The sequence below is a fragment of the Lemur catta genome, chromosome 6, assembly GCF_020740605.2.
Source record: "Lemur catta isolate mLemCat1 chromosome 6, mLemCat1.pri, whole genome shotgun sequence".
NCBI lineage: Eukaryota > Metazoa > Chordata > Mammalia > Primates > Lemuridae > Lemur > Lemur catta.
This window is the reverse complement of record NC_059133.1, coordinates 93,523,054-93,541,605: the sequence shown is the minus strand read 5'-3', so window position 1 is coordinate 93,541,605 and position 18,552 is coordinate 93,523,054. Positions and strand designations below refer to the sequence as shown.

General features: G+C 58.1%; 1 protein-coding gene across 2 annotated transcripts; it reads left to right on the top strand.

Moving 5' to 3' along the window:
* Positions 1-3,402: 3,402 nt before the first annotated feature.
* PLEKHG6 (pleckstrin homology and RhoGEF domain containing G6) lies at positions 3,403-18,460 on the top strand. Of its 2 annotated transcripts, XM_045554540.1 has the most exons (16): positions 3,403-3,443; positions 4,716-4,915; positions 6,143-6,298; positions 7,162-7,326; positions 8,050-8,145; positions 8,401-8,451; positions 8,727-8,876; positions 9,770-9,880; positions 10,014-10,163; positions 10,342-10,479; positions 10,810-10,929; positions 11,231-11,363; positions 11,484-11,599; positions 16,594-16,739; positions 17,363-18,079; positions 18,248-18,460. In XM_045554540.1, exons 2-16 carry the CDS (start codon positions 4,778-4,780, stop codon positions 18,255-18,257), a joined length of 2,397 nt encoding a protein of 798 aa, XP_045410496.1. In that variant the 5' UTR covers positions 3,403-3,443; positions 4,716-4,777; the 3' UTR covers positions 18,258-18,460. The 2 variants fall into 2 exon arrangements, with proteins under 2 accessions (XP_045410496.1, XP_045410497.1); XM_045554541.1 differs by lacking the exon at positions 3,403-3,443 and having other exon boundaries at positions 4,714-4,915; positions 10,110-10,163.
* The last annotated feature ends 92 nt before the right edge of the window (positions 18,461-18,552 follow it).

The window sequence follows — 18,552 nt, the reverse complement described above, 5'->3', positions numbered from 1 at the left end:
CAAGTCAATGCAGTTCAATTCCCAAACACCGATGCCAGTCCTGTGCCAGGCCTGTGCTAGAGGCTGGTCCCTGCCCTCATGGGCCAGTGATATGCAGATACCAACAGGATCAGGCAGAATAAGGGTGGTGCCTTTCAAAGAAACACAATGGCCAGGGCAGGACGAAGCAGAGAAGGAAGCGTCAGTAGGTGAAAGGCGGGAAGTATAATTGGGGTCAAATTGTGGAGGTCTTCGAAGGCCAGGAAGAGGGTTTGTCCTCCTAAGCCACCACCCAGAAATCATCTACTTGAAGGGTGGGATGCCCCCAGGGAGCCATCAGGGCAGACTCTCAGGAGGCCTTTGGGAAAGCCTGCCTTTCGTCAATTTCTTTTTGTTTTTTTATTTTTTTAGAGACAGGATCTCCCTCTGTTGCCCAGGCTGGAGTGCTGCAAGGCAATCATAGCTCACTGCAGCCTCAAACTCCTGGCTCAGCCTCCCGAGTAGCCTGGACTACAGGCACATGCCATCGCACCTGGCTAATATGTTTCTTTTTTTTTTTTTTTTTAATCTTAACAGGTTTAGGTGGTACAGTTGAATTCCATTACATGTATACATGGTACAGTGGTGAAGTCTGGGCATTTAGTGTATGCATCACCCAAATAGAGTACATGGTATACCATAAGTAATTTTTTTAATTTTTATTTTTGTAGAGATGGGGTCTTGCTATGTTGCCCACACTAGAAAATATCTCTTATTCATCCCTATTTTCCTAGTACCTTGCATGAGTGAACGCTGCCAACAAATGTGGAAGGAAGGGAGGGAGGGAGGAGGAAAGAAGGGGGCACCAGTCCTGGTCCAGGGCACTGGCAGCTGTGCCTGGTGGCCTGGCCTCCTGGTGTTTACCTGCCTCACACGACCTGGCACCTCCCAGCTCAAGCCCTCAGTTTCTCCCCTATTCTGAGCAGGGAGGACACAAGCCCTCACCAGCTGCCTCCGACTGCTAGTGCCTGCCAGCACCTCCTTAGCCCAGATGGTCCCCACCCTGGCCCTGAATACAGGCTGGGCAGAGCTCAGGGCTCCAGGGAGTCTCCCTGAACTTCCTGCCCGGTGAGTACCTTATGCCAACCCCAGAAAGCTACCCTCAGGCTGCTCTCCAACAGAAGTGTTTGATACTCCGCTGGACAGACAGACACCTTCTCCTCAGCTCTGGGGTCAAGCTGGGGGCCTGACAAGGACTGGGGGAGAAACTGAGGCACAGAAGAGTCCTATCACTCAAGCTAGAGATGTGAGGAAGGTCTAGGGCAACCAGGAAGAAAGACAAGTTTCCGGGTGTCCACGGCCCCACTCAGTAGAGAGCAAGCCTCCAACTTCCCAACTCTTCAGACTTCATTTGGCTCCCTGAGCCTGCGGGGGAGTCTGCTCTCCGCAGCACAGCAGGGGCCATGCAAAGCAGAGGCTGTGACAGCGATGATCAGACAAGGCCAGAGTAGAACAAATAAAAAACATGGGAGTCCCGCCTCCCAGCCCACACACCTGTGCCCAGCCACACCTCTGGCTTCTAGACTCCCTGGGAACCTCTCCTGAAGACAGGCCCTGGGGCAGTGGCAGGTGGAGATTGGACCTCAGTCTCGAGGGAAGTGAAAGGGTTAACTCTCCCAGGTCCCCTGGTCCAGTCTAGCCAGCTCACCCCAGAGCACTGCAAGTCCTGGCTCATCCTTGGTGCTCTCTCAATTTCAATTTCCCCCACTCCTCCTTCCACCTCCTTCTGGGAGACATCGGGAGGAGAAGCTAGGGGCCCTTGGCACCAGCTGTCTCTGGGGTGTCATTTAATACTGCCAGTAATCACCATCTCCCTGTTTATTAACTCTCTTTCCCTCCTGGCTATTCTTGTCATCCTGGATCTCTCTGTCCCTCTGTCTGTCTGTCTAGCTCTCACAACATACACATACACGCACACTGTGAAGGGGAAGAGCAAGGGCCAGGACAAGGCACACACTCGTTTCTTGCCACTGCGGTTCCTGTCCCACCAGACTTCTCCCTTTAAAACTGGTCCCATCGCCAACTGGGAGGCAGGACGCAGGAGGTAGGATGATTCAGGGACAGAGGTACAGAGGACTCTTCTAAACCAGCAAAGCAATCACACAAAGCAAGCTCAGGAAGAGAACACTGAGGACAAGTTTGAGGATGGGGACGGGGAATACACAATTAGAAAGCACCCAGGGATAAAGATTCCTCTCCCAAACAGAATAGAGTTATCAGAGTCACGCTGACCATTTATGTGTTTAATATGCTACAGGAGAGGGGAATGGAGCCTCTTTCCCCTGGCAACCCAAGGACATTCTGCTTCTGAAAATGATTTATGAACTCCAGGGTGCGCTACAGCTGTAAGGCGTTGTATCAGTCACCAACCCAGACGCCACTGGCAGGAAGGAGACCACAGGCAGGATGGAGGGGTGGGGGCCTTTGGCCTGCCCCATGCCCACTGCAGGGTCCTGGGCTTGGTGATTACAATGATCACACATCCACAGGACACTTCTGATTTCAAATACCCAGCACTTCTGTCAGACCAAGTGGCATAATTTGGAGATTTGAAAATGTGGTCCTTTCTGGAATGCCCGGCAAGTGTCCTTCTTTCTGCAGTTGCTATGGTAGCAGCCACTGTGGGTGCTGGGCGGCCCCTGTGAAGCCCACCGGCAGTGAAGTGGGAGGGCGCCTCTGTCCGATACCCCTCTCCTCCCACCTCAGTCACAGGCGATGGGAGGACGGTTGTCGCGGCCTCAGCCTGGCACCTGGCCTCATCCCTGGAGCGAAGGCAAAGTCCAGAGACAGCCTCGTGGCCCGCAAGCGGGGCCCACTAAGAGATAAGGGCCACCCTTTGCATTCCGCAGCCAGGGCGGCACGCGCTGCCCGGTCCCCGGCGCACGCCCCTCCTGCTGGCAGACCGGGACAGCTGGTCATTCCCTGCGCTCCGAAAGGGAGGTGGGCACCCGTCACAAGTCACCCTCCTGCGGGCGGCGCTGCCTCCCGCTCGCGCTCGTTCCCCTGGCGCCTCGCGGGGTCTGGCCGAGGGCGGAGGGCGCGGGGGGCGCGCGGTCCCAGCCCTTCGGCGCCGGCCGGGGGGGTGGTTGGTTCCGGTGCGGAGGGAAAGGGGAGGAGGGCACTGCGAAGTGAGCAGTCCTTGTCAGGGGGGTGGTGGCTGCACGGGGCAGGCGCTCCTCTGTCCCCAGGGCCCCACTGAGCGGCCCGCGGTGCGAGCGGCCGGGGGCGGTGCCGCCCGCGTCCCCGCCCCCTCCCGCCACCGTCCCTCCCCGCCCGGCCCAGCGCTGCCCGGTCCCGCGGGCCGCGGCGTCCCAGTCCCAGGCCGGGCACCGCGGCTGGCATCGCCGGGGGAGCCGACAGCGACGGGGAGCCCCGCGGGCGGGGGCCGGCGGCGCGGGCGGGGGCCGGGACACCTGCGGGCACAGGTGAGCGGCGGGAGGGCCGGGCGGACGGGGGCGGGGCGGACCGAGGACCCGGGGCCTGGGAACCGGGGCGGGGGCGGGGGAAGGCCTCGCCTCGGCTCGAGGGAGGAAGGGAAGCTGGGCCGGAGCTGAGAAAGGACCCCGGGTGGGGGAGCAAGAGGGAGACGGAGCCCTTACAGGGAGGGGCAGGGGAGACGATGAACGTTTTCCTCCTCTGCTCATAAATCAGAGAGAAAGTAAGGGGAGGGCTGAGAAGGGACCTCAGGCCCCTCCGGTGCGGGGACAAGCACCTGCACGGCCTGCTTGAACCCACCTCCCCTGTCCTCTCCAGACCCTGCCCACTCAGCAGGTGGGTCCTCCCTCCAGGTTTAGGGGGAAGGGATGGAGCCCCAGCCTGGCTCCCGGCTCCATGGTGTTGTCCGAGGCTGGGAGAGACTCTTCCTCCACTTGGCTGACCTATAAAGACCAGTGGCCTGATTGATATCTGTCCCCAGTCACCTCCTTGTCTGTGGCCAGGAGGAGCCAGCCAAGGGGTGGGCAAACTTTCCAGTAAAGGGTCAGACAGTAAATATTATGGACTTTGTAGCCTGTACAGTGTGTCACAACTAGCAGGAAAGCAGACACAGACAATTAGTAAACCAGTAAAGTTGTATTCCAATAAAACTGTATTTGTAGACACTGAATTTGAATATCATATAATTTTCACTTGTCCCAAAATACTGTTTTCTTTGGTTTGTTTCAACTATTTCCATATGTAAAAACCATTCTTAGCTTGCAGGTTGTACAAAAATGGGCAACTGCCGGGCTGTCTCCAGCCGCCTGCGCTCGCTCCCCACCCATTGCCTCCCTGCGGCTCTTCCCAGGCTGTGCAAGGACAAGGGGGCAAAGGGGTGTATCTACGTAGAAGGGGAATCCTTCCGCCTGGGGGTATCCAGAAAGCCAGGGACCTGTCTGTGACCCTTGCCCCCGGCTACTCTTAGAACAACAGCATCCTTTGAGGCCAGTGTAGGAGTTTGTACCCCAAATGTGCACACATGTGAGGAAGGAGATAGATCCCAAAGGGGCCTTCTACCCAGCCTATGCCTGGACCTCCTCTACCCTACCAAGTCATAGATGAGGCCACCTCCCCAACCCTCTGCCAACAAGTGACCAAGCCCTTGGCCCTCACCTCCCCCGCTCCACTCTCTTTCCCTCCTCCCTTGGTCTACAGCCTGGTGCCACTCACTGATCTAGGCTGGTCCTCCCATTCCTTTCTTTTCTTTCTTGTGGCCTCAGGGGACTCCTTTCTCCTGTACATTGGAGCTATGACCCTTTGGAGGTGACCCAGGAGAGAAGGGATGCATGCCCTCAGTCCTCCAGATGAGGGCCCCCTGCATGGACTTGTGGCCTCCCGCATTGAGACTTACGGGGGCAGACATCGGGCCCCTGCCCAGGGCACTGCTGGCAGTCGCTATCCCCGAGGAGGCCCCGTGCTGGTGAGTCCAGGCTGTGCCCGAAGGTGACCTGGGTGGGGCAGGAGGGAGGATGCACAGGCTTTGGAGTCTCTGTCCCCTTACAGGCTCATAGGCTCTCTTTTCCTATCCCTTACTCTACTCTTCTTTCCTGGGTTGCGGGGGAGAGGAGGGCAGTGCCTGGTCCAGGCTCCTAGACAGCCCGGGCAGGAGAGGCAGAGAGCCGGGAGAAGCCAGGCCCGCGGAGGAGGTGTTGTTAGACAGGTCTGAGGCACAGAGCTGCAGGTAAGGTCACCAAACCCTGGAGCTGGCACCTCCCAGGTTCCTGCCTCTACACAGCAGGAGTTTGAGGGCTCCCTGTGACCTGCCTCCCTCTGAGTCAGGACTGAGGAAGAGCAAAGGTTCAGGGTGCCCCTACGCCCCAGGTGGAGGAGGGTGTGGGGTGCCCACCTCAGCTCCACCCCTGGCTCCACCTGCCTGGGCCTCCTCCAATCCCGACCAAGGAAAAGGGTGTGGCAGCCAGAGCTCCGGTCTGTCCCTCAGCCTCCAGGCTTCCCTTGAGGACAGTTCTGCTTCTGACTGGGGGTATCCCCTGCCTCACTGGAGGAGGATTTGGCCCTTGGAGATGGGGACACTCACAGGCTGTGGGTGGGAAGCAAAACTAGGAAGTATGTGGGGTAATTCAGGCCACAGGCAAATCAAGGAATGTGACCAGGCCTGCCCTGGGAGGAGACTTCTGTGGCCTCAGCCTCTCACACGGAAGGGCAGCCACTCCCAGCTGGATAGAACACAGGCTGCACGCCCCTAGGGAGGAGGCCGCACATGTGTGTGCTCTCATCCCCATGTGCGCGGGAGGTTGGTCACACACAAGGAGAGCTGTGGGGACCCAGACTGCAGTGTGCACTACATGTTGTCCGTGCAAACCCATGACACAGAGAGCACACGTGTGAGCAGGAGACACTGGGGGTACACACACCAGAGCTCAGGCGTGTGCGTGCCTGCGCTCCTGCCCCCAGGCCCACTGGCAAGCCAGGCTGAGTGCCTCTGCCCACTCAGCTTGGCTCCCCTGGCAGCAGCCACTACTCAGGGCAGGAGCAGCCTACACCACACTGATAGGAGGGGAGAGGGAACCAGCCCAACTATAGATAGGGGTGGGGGGCAATGTCTAGAGCCAAGCCTGGGCCCCACTACCTGTCTGGGACTTCTCGGAAAAGGGAGGCACCCCCAGAACTTCCCCTGCTCCCCTGCCAGGATCCCAGTCGCCGATACCTCCAGCACTATGTCCCCTTTGCCAAGGGTTCTGGCCAGGCCCGAGGCCTGTCTCCCATGAAGCTGCGAGAACCAGAGCCCGAGAAGAGGCATGGAGGCCATTTCGGGGTTGGCCTACCTCACTCCCCCAAACTCAAGGTAAGGGGGTCCCTCTTCTCCCACCCCCATGCACCCAGGCCGAGTAAGCCGCAGGGGCTGGGACAGGGTCGAGAAGGCTTCTGCCTGCAGCCCCCCAAGAAGTCAGGCACCACTCTGTCTGGAAACCCGCTCAGGGGGATGTGTACTTGGTCCATGCATTGACCCAGTGACTTTGACACAAGACATGTTGATAAAATGTGAAGGATAAACTATTAATATTAAACTCTCAGCTTTTGAAAATTACCAAGTAATGTGAGAGCTGGACATGCTCCCTCCACCCCCAAGTCCCACATCATCCTGCACCCCTGCTGTGAGCCTCACCCCTCCTCTCAGGCTGCATTTGGGATGGAGAGGGCTCGGGAATATCTGTTGCCCACATTACTTGATATCAAAAAAATTGTAAAATGTAAGCCATGCTGCTTCGTGAAAATGTCCATTTTATGGGTAAATGTCAAAACATTGCCTGAGACCGCTGGTTCCCTATGTCCTGCTCTGATCCACTTAAAGGTCCCTCTAAAGGCCCTGGTTCTGTCCCTCCCCCACCCCATTCTGAACCAGGAGACCCCTGGAAGGCATCCTTCTGGTCAGGAGCTTAGGTCAGATCCCTCTGTCCCGGGACCTTTCTTCAGACCAGGTGCCTCTCCAACCAGGTTCCAGCAATGCCTTCTGCCCTGTCATTCCAGCCAGCAGCCGGGGCCAATCCCCGACCCCAGGCCCCTACGTCCCTACTCATACTCAGTGCTGCTGGCCACCTCCCCCACGCACACGTGCACACACATGCGTGCACACACAGCCCTCCCGGAGCCCTGTGGGCTGGGTCCCGAGGAAGTGGCCAGGACTGATCCCCTTCTCGCCTCCCCTAGGACGTCACCAAGGCCCACGAGCTGGAGGTGAGGCTGCACACGTTCAGCATGTTTGGGATGCCCCGCCTGCCCCCTGAGGACCGGCGGCGCTGGGAAATAGGAGAGGGCGGTGACAGCGGCCTGGCTATCGAGAAGTCCTGGAGGGAGCTGGTGCCTGGGCACAAGGTGGGCCTGAAGCAGTGTCTGTCCCCATGGCACTACAGACATGCAGACACGCACTCTGCTGTGGAGGAGGGAGAGGCCTCGGGAGGTAGGGTCATGGGGAAAAGCGTTTGGAGACACCTTGATCTTGGTTCAGATCCTAGCTTTGCCACTTACTGGTGAGACCTTGGCCAAGACAGCCAACCTCTGTGAGCCTCAGTTGCCTCATATGTAAAATGGGGCTAACACCATCTATACACTGGAGGGGTGGTTTGAGGACCAAAAGGTTATGCACACAGTACCTTCAATCTGTGACGTGGATCCAGTAGCACTTAATAAATGGTACCTGGCCGGGCGCAGTGGCTCACACCTGTAATCCTAGCACTCTGGGAGGCCGAGGCGGGTGGATCGCTCGAGGTCAGGAGTTCGAGACCAGCCTGAGCGAGACCCCGTCTCTACTAAAAATAGAAATAAATTATCTGGACAACTAAAAATATATAGAGAAAAAATTAGCCGGGCATGGTGGCACCTGCCTGTAGTCCCAGCTACTAGGGAGGCTGAGGCAGTAGGATTGCTTGAGCCCAGGAGTTTGAGGTTGCTGTGACCGAGGCTGACGCCACGGCACTCACTCTAGCCCGGGCAACAAAGTGAGACTCTGTCTCAAAAAAATAAAAAATAAATAAAAATAAAGGGTACCTGCAATTCTGATCAGCAATGCCCACTGAAACAGCACTGTCCCCACCCCAGGAGATGAGCCGGGAGCTTTGCCACCAGCAGGAAGCACTGTGGGAGCTGCTGACGACCGAGCTGATCTACGTGAGAAAGCTCAAGATCATGACCGACGTGAGCCTCCCTCAGCCCTGCCCTGGCCCTGTCCGCAGCCCCTCGCCCATCTCCGGTGCATTTCCCCCAATCTCCCAGACCAGAGGGGCAGGACACCAAGAGATCCCCTGATTTCAGACCTGCCCAGGATCTGGGGAGAGGGGTTGGCAGCACTGAAGTTGGTGGGAGGTGGGGAGTGGCACTGAAGGGCCAGGCTGGGGTCCCAAGAGGAGAGTGGTCAGGCACTGAGACCCTCATCTTTCTCCCTGCATCTAGCTCCTAGCCGCTGGCTTGCTGAACCTGCAGCGAGTGGGACTGCTGACGGACGTGAGTGGGAGCCGGGGACGGGAGCCTGGGGTAAGGGTGGGGGCGGCACAGAGGGCCCTCCAGGCTGCCCCATTTCCTGGGTGCTCCTGCCCACCCTGCTCCCCTTTTGCTCTAGGCCCCAAGCAGGCCGCAGATCCCCCCTCTCCTAGTACTCGGCCCTTTGAGGCCACAGAGGTGGAGGGAAGGCCGGAGCCCCGCCCCCGCCCTCCCACAGCCAGTGCTACCAGACAGGGACCTGCCAAAGACATGTTGCTAAATTCTGTTCCCTCCTCCAGGTGTCAGTTGAGACCCTGTTTGGAAATGTCCCCAGCCTGATCCGAGCCCATCAGAGCTTTTGGGAGGAGGTGCTGGGGCCCGCCCTGGAGGGGATGCGTGCCTCAGGCCAGCCTCTGGACCCCCTCAGCCTGCAAAGCGGCTTTCTGACGGTGAGGGCTGGGGCAGGGCCACATCCCAGTGGGGCAGGACTGGGAGACCCAGAGGGGTCCTGTCTGTGGGGCATGCCTAGGGACTTGAATCCTTGTGTGACTGGAGAGGCCTGCAGGGCGTAGCCCTTCCCTGAGACAGCTCCATTTCCACGCATCAGGGCCTCCAGAAGCCCACAGGACCTTTGGCACAGAGGCCAAACTTGTGGGACAGAGGGCAGGAGGTGAGGTGATATTTGGGGTGGGGCTACGCCCTGCAGGCGTAGCAACTATAAAAGCTTAATTCTTAGAGCTCTGTCAACAAACAGCTGGGTGCAAGAATGGGGCCTAAGTGAGGGGACCCTTAGGATGACTTGGGAGGTGGGTGCAAAAGGCCACCAGGAGCACCCGAGTGGAGACGAGTGACAAGAGAAAGCAAGGGTCAGACTTGCTTCCCCAGTTTTACCCGGCCAGTCAATGTGGGCCCTGCAGGAAAGCGTTGCAGCGGGTAGAGAGGCGGGGGGACGGTCTCCTGGGAGCCCTTCCACAGGAGCAGGGCTTCTGGGCAAACCCTTGGGTCACCCCCACCCCTGGGTGAAAGGGGATCTGCATTGTCCCCAAGACGGTCTGCCTGAATTATTGATGATGGGAGAGTAAGCCAGAGCAGCAGGGCCTGGCCGCACAGTGGACAGAAGGAGCCCAGAGGGCAGCGGTGGGTCTGTCCCGGGACCTCAGGCTCCTCCCTGGAGTGCGGAGCGAGAGCTGGCTGTGCGGGCCAAGGAGGTAGCGACTGGCAGGAGCTGGGCCAAGGCCTGCACGAGGCTCTCCTGCCCTGCTCCCATGTTCCGCAGCCGGGGCCTGTCCTAATGACCTTCCTCCCCCTGCCTGCTCCCCGCACCCCGTATCTGTCCCTCCAGTTTGGTCAGCGGTTCCAGCCCTACGTCCAGTACTGCCTGCGAGTGAAGCAGACAATGGCTTACGCCCGGGAGCAGCAAGACAATAACCCTCTCTTCCACACCTTCGTGCAGGTGGGAGGGGGCAGCCGGGGAGGGGGGGTGCGTCTTGGCCAGCCAGGTCATCCCAATCTCCGCTGGGCCCGAGTTCATGACCAGGTGGGGCAGGCGGCCAGCAGATGCCTGAGCCCCGCTCACCTCCCGGCAGTGGTGTGAGAAGCACAAGCGCTCGGGGAGGCAGATGCTTGGGGACTTGCTCATCAAGCCCCACCAGCGTGTCACCAAGTACCCACTGCTGCTCCAGGCCGTGCTCAAGAGGAGCCCAGGGACACAAGCCCAAGAGGCCCTGAATGCCATGGTAGGTGCCCCGGCAGGGCCAGGACCCTGGGGACTTGGGGGCTGGTGAGTGGGCACCGATCCCTGTGTGTGGGAGTGTGGCCCTGACCAGCTCGGCCAGCTTTAGCATGCTGTGGTTGTCACTGGTTGGAAAGGATGCTGAGCTGTCCCTCCTCCTTCACCCCCAACCCCCCACCTAGATTGCAGCTGTGGAGTCATTCCTGCGACACATCAATGGGCAGGTCCGCCAGGGCGAGGAGCAGGAGAGCCTGGTGGCTGCAGCCCAGCGCATTGGGCCCTACGAGGTGCTGGAGCCGCCAAGTGAGGAGGTGGAGAAGGTGAGAGAGGGCAGAGGGAAGGGTCTCAGCAGAAGCAAGGGGCCCGGATGTAGGTGAAAGGGATGCCTGGGGGGCGGGGGCAGAGGTCAGAAGACCCTGTGCTTGGGTGCCACAGAAGCGATGCAACCAGCATTCCTTCCTGGTGGTGAGGGTCTAAGGGACAGAGGTCAGAAGAGCAAAAAGGAGGCATTAGGGCACTTGCTCAGCCCCTGGGGAGGAACGGAGAGAGAAAAGTGGTGCTACTGGCAGAACACAGAGCCACCCTTGGCTGGGATGTAGAGACAGCCTGCCGGCACCCTGTCTGTCCCCTCCCCTGCCTGTGTCCCTCAGAGCCTGCGTCCATTCTCCACCCTGGACCTGACGTCCCCCATGCTGGGGGTTGCCCCTGAGCACACCAGACAGCTGCTGCTGGAGGGCCCGGTGCGAGTGAAGGAGGGCCGGGAAGGGAAGGTGAGGCGCCACGGGCGGAGTGCGGGAGGTGGGAGCCGAAGTGAAGAGAGGGAAGGTGGGACACGGTGCGGCAGAAACACTGGACGTGGGAGAAGAGGGCTGCGCAGTGTTGGGGAGAGGACGTGGTTCCGGCTGAGCTCCGGCTGTTTGTATGACCCTGAGCCAGCCACCTCCCCTGCCTGCAAAGCAAGAGAGAGCGCCACACGGACACCCTTCCCGCCTGCGTGAGCCCCGCTCCCCAGCCAGCCCTTCCCCCGGCCCCAGCTGACCCCATCTCTTTCTCCCATTGCCCCCGCCCCAGCTGGACGTGTACCTGTTCCTCTTCTCTGACGTGCTGCTGGTGACCAAGCCCCAGCGCAAGGCAGACAAGGCCAAGGTCATCCGCCCCCCTCTGATGCTGGAGAAGCTTGTATTCCGACCCCTGCGTGACCCTCGTAGGTCGCTCTCGCGGGGAGCCTTCTCCTTCTCCCTGCCTCCTGGAGAAGGGGAAGGAGAGGTAGGGATGGGGATCAAATAAGGCCCAGCCCTTGAAGCAGACCCTCTCCTCCACCCAGACTGCTTCCTGGTGATCCAGCTCACCGAATTCCAGTGCGTGTCTAGCGCCCTCACGGTGCACTGTCCCAGTTCCACAGACCGTGCCCGGTGGCTGGACAAGACCCAGCAGGCCCAGGTATGGGAAGGCCAGGCATGGGGAGGGATGGGCAGGGCCCCCCAGTGCAGAGACAGAGCACTGGGGGGGGGATGGGGGAGAGAGAGGCTCCGTGGAGTCGGGTTCACACTGGACCGTCGGGCGTGCCCTCGGAAGGGAGATGGAAGCCATCGCTCAGGAGCTGGTGTCTGAGCACCATTTGGGGGATACCTGCGAGTATGTCGGGGGGACAAGAGCGGGAGGGAAGGGCATTCCCAATGGGGGAGCAGAATGTGCAAAGGCCAGAAATGTGAAACAGTTGTGCATGTTGACAGAACCGCCACATGGCAGTTCGGTATCACTACGGCATAAGGTACAAGGGCAGACGCAGCAGGAGAGAGGCTGGGAGGTAGGGACCACCCAATCATGCCCACCTCTGGACACCACGCTGAATAACGTGAACTTTGTCCTGCAGGTGACATGAGTCACTGGAGGTGTTAGGCAGGGCAGTGACATGGGCAGGTCTATGTGATAAAAGCAGGAATTCAAAAGAAGAGAGATCTGAATGGAGCTGTATCGGGTACCACACACTTGGTGGCTTAAAGCACAATAGAAATGAATTCTCTCGAAGTTCTGGAGGCCGTAGTTCGAAATCAAGGTGTTGGCAGAGCCGAGCTTCCTCCCAGGCTCTAGGGGAGAGTCCTTCCTTGCCTCTGCCAGCTTCTGGTGGCTCCAGCTGTTCCTTGGCATGTGGCAGCAAAACTCCAATCTCTGCCTCTGTCTCCACATGGCCTTCCTCTCTATGTCTCTGGGTCCAAATCTCCCTCTCCTTTCTCTTATAAAGACACCAGTGTTAGATTTAGAGCCTGCCCTAAATCCAGGAAGCCCTCATTTTGAGATCCAACTTAGGATCTTTCCACATCTTCAAAGATCCTTTTTTTCCAAATAAGGTCACATTCACGGGTTCCAGGGGTCAGGACTTGGACGTTATCTTTTTGCGGGCCACTGTGCAGCCCACTGCAGAAGCAGCATGGCCTAAGAAGGGTGAAGATTTGAATTGGACTTTTAAGGATGGGGAGGACCATAAGCAGAGGAATCAGAGGCACAGTTGGGCTGGATTTATTCTGGGGACAGTGACCACATCTGTGTGAGTCTGGAGCACAGGGTTTTGCTGGCTGTATGACCTTGGGTACGTTATGTGGCTTCCCTCAGCTTCAGTTTCTTCAGCTGCAAAGCAGATATGAATAATAACAGCACCTGCCCCATAGGGGAGATTCGAAGAAATCATCCCGACTAGGCACACAGCCCGGGCCAGCGCTCACACGTGCCCAGGGGCTCAGGGGCGGGAGGACGGAGGGGATGAGTGGCCTCCAGAAGTCTCTGTGTGGAAGTCCGCATCGGCAAGGGGACCCCTGACAGAAAAGGAATCCTGTTTGTTTAGTCATTGCTCCCTGGGAAGGGTGGGGCCGGTGTGGGAATATTTCATTTTAAACAGAAGCACTTGGAAATTGAGGCAGCAGGAGACAGCCAGGTGGAGATGTTTTAGGGGCTTTGGGAACTATGGAAACAGGCCTGGAATTCAGGTGAGAAGGAAGGATGGAAGCCGGAACCTCAAGGTCTTATGTCTTCCAGCCCTGCAGGGCTTCAGCTTCCTTGAATACCTAAGCAGGATGGTGACAGTCCCCAGGAAGCCAAAGGTAGGGGATGAGCAGGGGGGCCTGTGGGTTTTGTGGAGAGGGTGGTCCCGCCTGCCCTGAGCCCTGCTCCCGGCTCAGTTCCTAATCCCCTCTCTGTATAGCAGGGCCTTCTCTCCACCACCTCTGCCCAAGCCTAAACACACCTTCCCCTAGCCTGGACTGACTGGCAACTAACACCATCCTCGTGATTAATCAAGTTTCCTGAAGGCCGGGGCTCGAGGACAAAAGTGGAAGCTAGTAGTATCAGTGTTCCTAGAGCCCATTACTGGCAGGCACCCTCAGAACTTTCTCCTCTGCCTTAGATTCCCACGACAAACCCCCACTGCACCTTCTCCCTTCAGAACCCCCAGCAGCCACTAAACATTGCCCATGCAAAATAATTTAGCACAACCCCCCCCAGACTCGCGCCAGGCGAATAGGAAAGGTCTATAAGGATCTATAACCAAGACACACACGGAGGCTTCCTGGCCAGCAAAACAAAGAGAACTAAAACTGCAATTAGTTTTCCTGCCATTGTCTCATGCCACATGCTTAGGGGATCTTCTCTGTAGTGCCATCAGTCATATCTACTGGTCCCCTCCATAGAGCAATCCTGGGGGTCAGACCACTGTTTTCTCCCCTTTGCAGAAATGTAGATTTGTTCCTGGTGGGTCTAGCTGCGTGGCTTGCTCTTTCAGAGAAAATGAGCTTCTCAAGGGGGAAGAGACTAAATCTTGGGGAACGCCCATGTTTGTGGGCTGGGGGGAAGAAAAGGAACCAGTGATGAGAACAGAAAGAACTGTCAGAGATGGAGGCCAAGACATTAAAACAGGAGAGCCTTCTTCGGGCAGCCCAGAGTAAGAGCCAGGGTCTGAACCTTGGGGCTGTGGCCCGTGTAATCCGTGTTCCCAGCGGGTTACTTCCCTTCTCTGAGTCTGGCCTTGATCTGGGGACTTGCAGTGCTGAGGGTAACTACCATGCCAGACAGACGGGAGGATAGTGTTGGTAAACGGCTTGGCACAATGCCCAGCACTTCATGGACACCCCATAAATGTTTGTCATTGTCATCATTGGATCGAATGGCTGATGGTGCCTGGGTGGGGCCCAAAGCTGACTGGGGAAGGGCATGGGGTCTGTCGCTCAGGAAGTCAGTGGGCACCTCCTAGAGATCAGTTTTAGTCCAGCACTGGGGAGCTCTTCGGGGAGAGCAAGTGAGTGTGGGCGCTGCCCCAGGGGCAGCAGGGAGAGGAGACATTTCCATGTCACCAAACAAAGGAAGAAGGATCCTGCCTCCCTTCCTCTTCCCAGCTTCAAGGGGTATCGTGTTCCGGCTCAGGCACAATTTCCTCTTCGTTTCCTGGCGTCCTCCCATGTGTCTCTCTCCTCTTATCCATCTGAGCTGAGAAAATCCCCCAGGGTTGCTGGAGAGGCTTTGGGGTAGCTGGGGGGGCACTTCAAACAGGCCCCCAGTGCACAATGCTCCCCCCACCTCCCTGCCCCTTCCCAGGTAGGGCGGCACGTGACAAGTTTAGTGGAGATGCTGGCACTGCTGGTCCTCACAGAAACCCCCTCAGCCTTCCAGTTCTTTTCTTCCGCACAGTAGCCCCGTCCTGGGCATCCCAAACACAAGGCTGCACTTGGGCGCTGGGGGGCAACAGGGCAGGGCACCTCGGCAGGACAAGCAGGCCACGCCGGCTGCTCACCCACCTTTCTTGCTTCACACTGAGCTGGGAGATGCAGCCTGGGGAAGGGGAGTCCGGCCTGGCCCTGGCCTGCTGGTTTCCTGCCCCCAGCTCCACCCCCTGCTCCAGCCAACAGACCACGTCTTCCAAGGCTGCTAAGGGCCCTTGCGCTACCACCACTCACAAGATGAGTGACTGGAGAGCCTGGGAGGGAGGGCTGATGTCATCTTCCTATCCCTGTCCACGCACTTCCCCAGCACGTCTGTGTCCTGACCCAGCTGCCCCGGTGTTTCTGGAGAGGCTCTGGGAAAGTCCGGGTGCCCAAGAGTTGCTGGATTGTCTACGTGCAGCTGGGGAGAGGTTGAACATATCTAGCAACTAGGACGGCCTGGGCACCAGCCAGCCAGAATGGAGCACTGTGCAGGGCAGGGTGCTAGAGGTCCTCCTCTGTGCCAGATGCCAGCCCTCTAGTTGCTAGATTACGGGGTGGGGGCGGGGGGATGGCAAGGAAGGGGGGAGGCCCAGGCAGCAGCCATGCCCTGGCCAGCATGGAAGCATTTCAATATTTTAACAATGATACGGCCATACCAGTGAGTACCGGTAACAGTGCTGCCCACAGCAGCCCCCACTGCCTCCGCTTGCCAAGCCTCCACCTACCTCCTCTCCTCGGCTTCCACAGCCTTCCTTCCCCTCCCCCAAGCTATTGTCCTTCAGGAACCCTTTACCATCCGAGGCTGCCTTCCCTCCCCTCCCCAAGCAATTGTCCTTCAGGAGCCCTTTTCCCTGCAAGGCTGCCCTTGAAAAGCGGTGTGGTTGCTGAACCAGGACTCAAAGAGCAAGGCCCAGTCCCAGCTCTGCTTCTCTATACCTGTTCGAGCGTGAGCAAGTCACTCTATCACTCTAAGTCTAGTTTTCTCATCTTTAAAGTGGGCTAAGATCCATGCTTTGCACACCGCAGGGCAATGGCGTGTATCCAGTGACCACTTGCATGTGAAGGTGCTTTGAAAACCATTTCTCGGATGGCACTATTTTACTCTGATGGCACCTGTATGAAGATGTTGAGGGAGGAACGCAGACAATATAATGTGTCCTCTCCTCATCCTTCTAGGGACAGCATTGCCTTCATCCCTCTGAAGGACAGCAGAGTCCTCAGCCCAGGACAATGCCTGCTCCTAACCACCCACCTTCCTCTCCTCCCAGCTTCGGGGCAGAGGCCCAGGTGGTAGGAGAGGGGTGCTCTTGAAGGAGCAACCTAAGGGCCCAGTACCAATTCAGAGCACTTAAACCACCATCACCACCAATCAAGGAGGGCTTCCTGAAGGAGGGGGCAGAGCTGATAGAGGGTTTGCCAAGGGGGCATGAGGAGCAGGAAGAACTGTATAGGTAGGAAAAGGGGAATTCTGTTCACCCCACCCAGCCCCAACACCAGCTCTAGAGTTTGGTGCCACCAAATCCTGGCAGCACCCCAATTTCTTACTGTAAGAAGTACTTCTCGGGCAGTTACTTAACCTTATAGTCTCCATTTCTCAGCAGTAAAGCAGGGGTAAAAATATCTGCCTCACAGGTTTGTTGTGAAGATTAAATAAGATAATGTATGTAAGCACTTAGCATGGTGCCTAGCATACAGCAAGTGCTCAATAAATAAGAGCTCTTAATAATGAAAACATCCTTGCCCCAGGCCACCCTACAGAAGCTGAAAGCGGAGGAATACGTCCAACAGAAGAGGGAGCTCCTGGCCCTCTATCGGGACCAGGACAGGGAGTGCCCCAGCACCCGGCCCTCCACGCCTTCCCCGGAGGGCTCTCAGAGCAGCGCAGAGGGCAGGTAAGACCCACACGGACCACTCGGTCTCCCAAAGTAGGGGGCCCGCAGGCAGGGAGGAGGAGAGGAGGAACACAAAAGGCTGAGAAATGGCACTACGGTTTTGGGGGGAATTGGCAATACACAGAGCAACTCGGGCTGCAGGTTGGTACCAGCCATGTGAAGGGTTAAGTGGGACAGGCTACAGGGCTGGCCAGCCTAGGGGAACATGTGACCTCCCTGAGGAACAGGCTGGACAGCGAAGGTGGGTATGGACTTGTAGAATATCAGAGCTGCTGGGATCCAGCTAGTCCAGATCCCCAGAGTGTGAGCAGTTCATCCAGGATAATACAGCAGCTTAGCAGGATGGTTAAGGAGAAAAGAAGAATCTGTCACCGGGGCTGACCTCAGGGGAGCTCAGGAACCGCTCAGCAAATGCCTGCCCAGCTACCTGATACAAGGTCCTGGACCAGGTGCTGTGGATAAAATGGTTTAGAGGCAGCCTGAGCTCTTCTAGGAGCTTGCAGTGTAGCCGGCCAGAAGAGAACAACAATCCCAGGGCAATGTGAAGGAGATACAGGGAAGGGAGACTCCCTGGACTTGAACTTGAACCTGAAGCACCTGACACTATTTGCTGTTAATTGTAGGACTTCTGTGTTCTCGGCTGTCATCCCCCACCTGGTGGTAACGGAAGACACAGATGAAGATGCTCCCTCAGTACCAGATGATACTTCAGACTCTGGCTACGGCACTCTGCTCCCAGGCTCCCCCAAGGGGTCCCACTCCCCGCTGAGGCGTCAACGCCAGAGGGCCCTTCGGCGGGACCCTCGCCTCACCTTCTCCACCCTGGACCTCCGAGATGTTCCTTTGCGCCCCCAACCTCCGGACCCCCAAGCTCTTCAACGCCGAAGTGCCCCCGAACTGCCAGAAGGGATCCGAAGAGGAGACAGTCTCTCCAGGGTAGACCCCTCGGCCTGGTCTGAGGAGGAAGATGGGACCTCAGTGGGAGGGGACGTGGTGGTGGAAACCCTGCACCGGGCCCGACTTCGGGGGCAGCTACCCCGCTCCCCAACCCACACTGACTCTGCTGGGGAAAGCCCCTGGGAGTCCTCAGGGGACGAGGAAGAAGAGGGGCCTCTCTTCCTGGGACCCGGCCGCACCCCGTCCCCACACCCACTGCGGGCCGAGGAGATGGACAGGCTCAGAGAGGACATGCTCAGAGAGATCCGCGAGGAGCTGGCCAGCCAAAGGATCGAGGGGGCCCCAGAGCCTAGGGACAGCAGGCCTCGGAAGCTGACTTGGGCCCAGCTGCAGAGGATGCGGGGGCCCCACATCATACAGCTGGACACCCCCCTGTCCACGTCGTAAGTGCTGAAGGGAAACTGGCGAAGGGGGGGTACGAGGGAGGCAGGCTGGGGGAGTGTAGAAGGAGGGCTATGCCAGAGCCGGCCAAGGCAGGGGAGGGCCCTCAGCGTCTCTCTCTCCCTCCTTGCTGTCGCCCTTTGCCTAACATCTGCCTCCTGTCCTTTCAGAGAGGTGTGAGGAACGCTGAGGACCTCCAGCTTTTCTCCCAGAGGAAATCGCCCCACAAGAGTGCTGGTCACCACCCCCACCCCAGACTCTACCTCAAAGACCACATTTCCCACCAAGAAGCCTGGCCCAGGCACCCTGCCTCCTGCCCCAGACTTTGGGGATCAAGAACTGTAAATTTATGTACCATAGACACCCCTGAGCCCCACATAAAGTTGTGCATAAAAATGACTGCCCAGTGTGGGATGAGAGTGGGAAGAACGAGAACCTGGGTTCCCAGGGGTCTGTCGGCTGGCGTGTTGGTGGT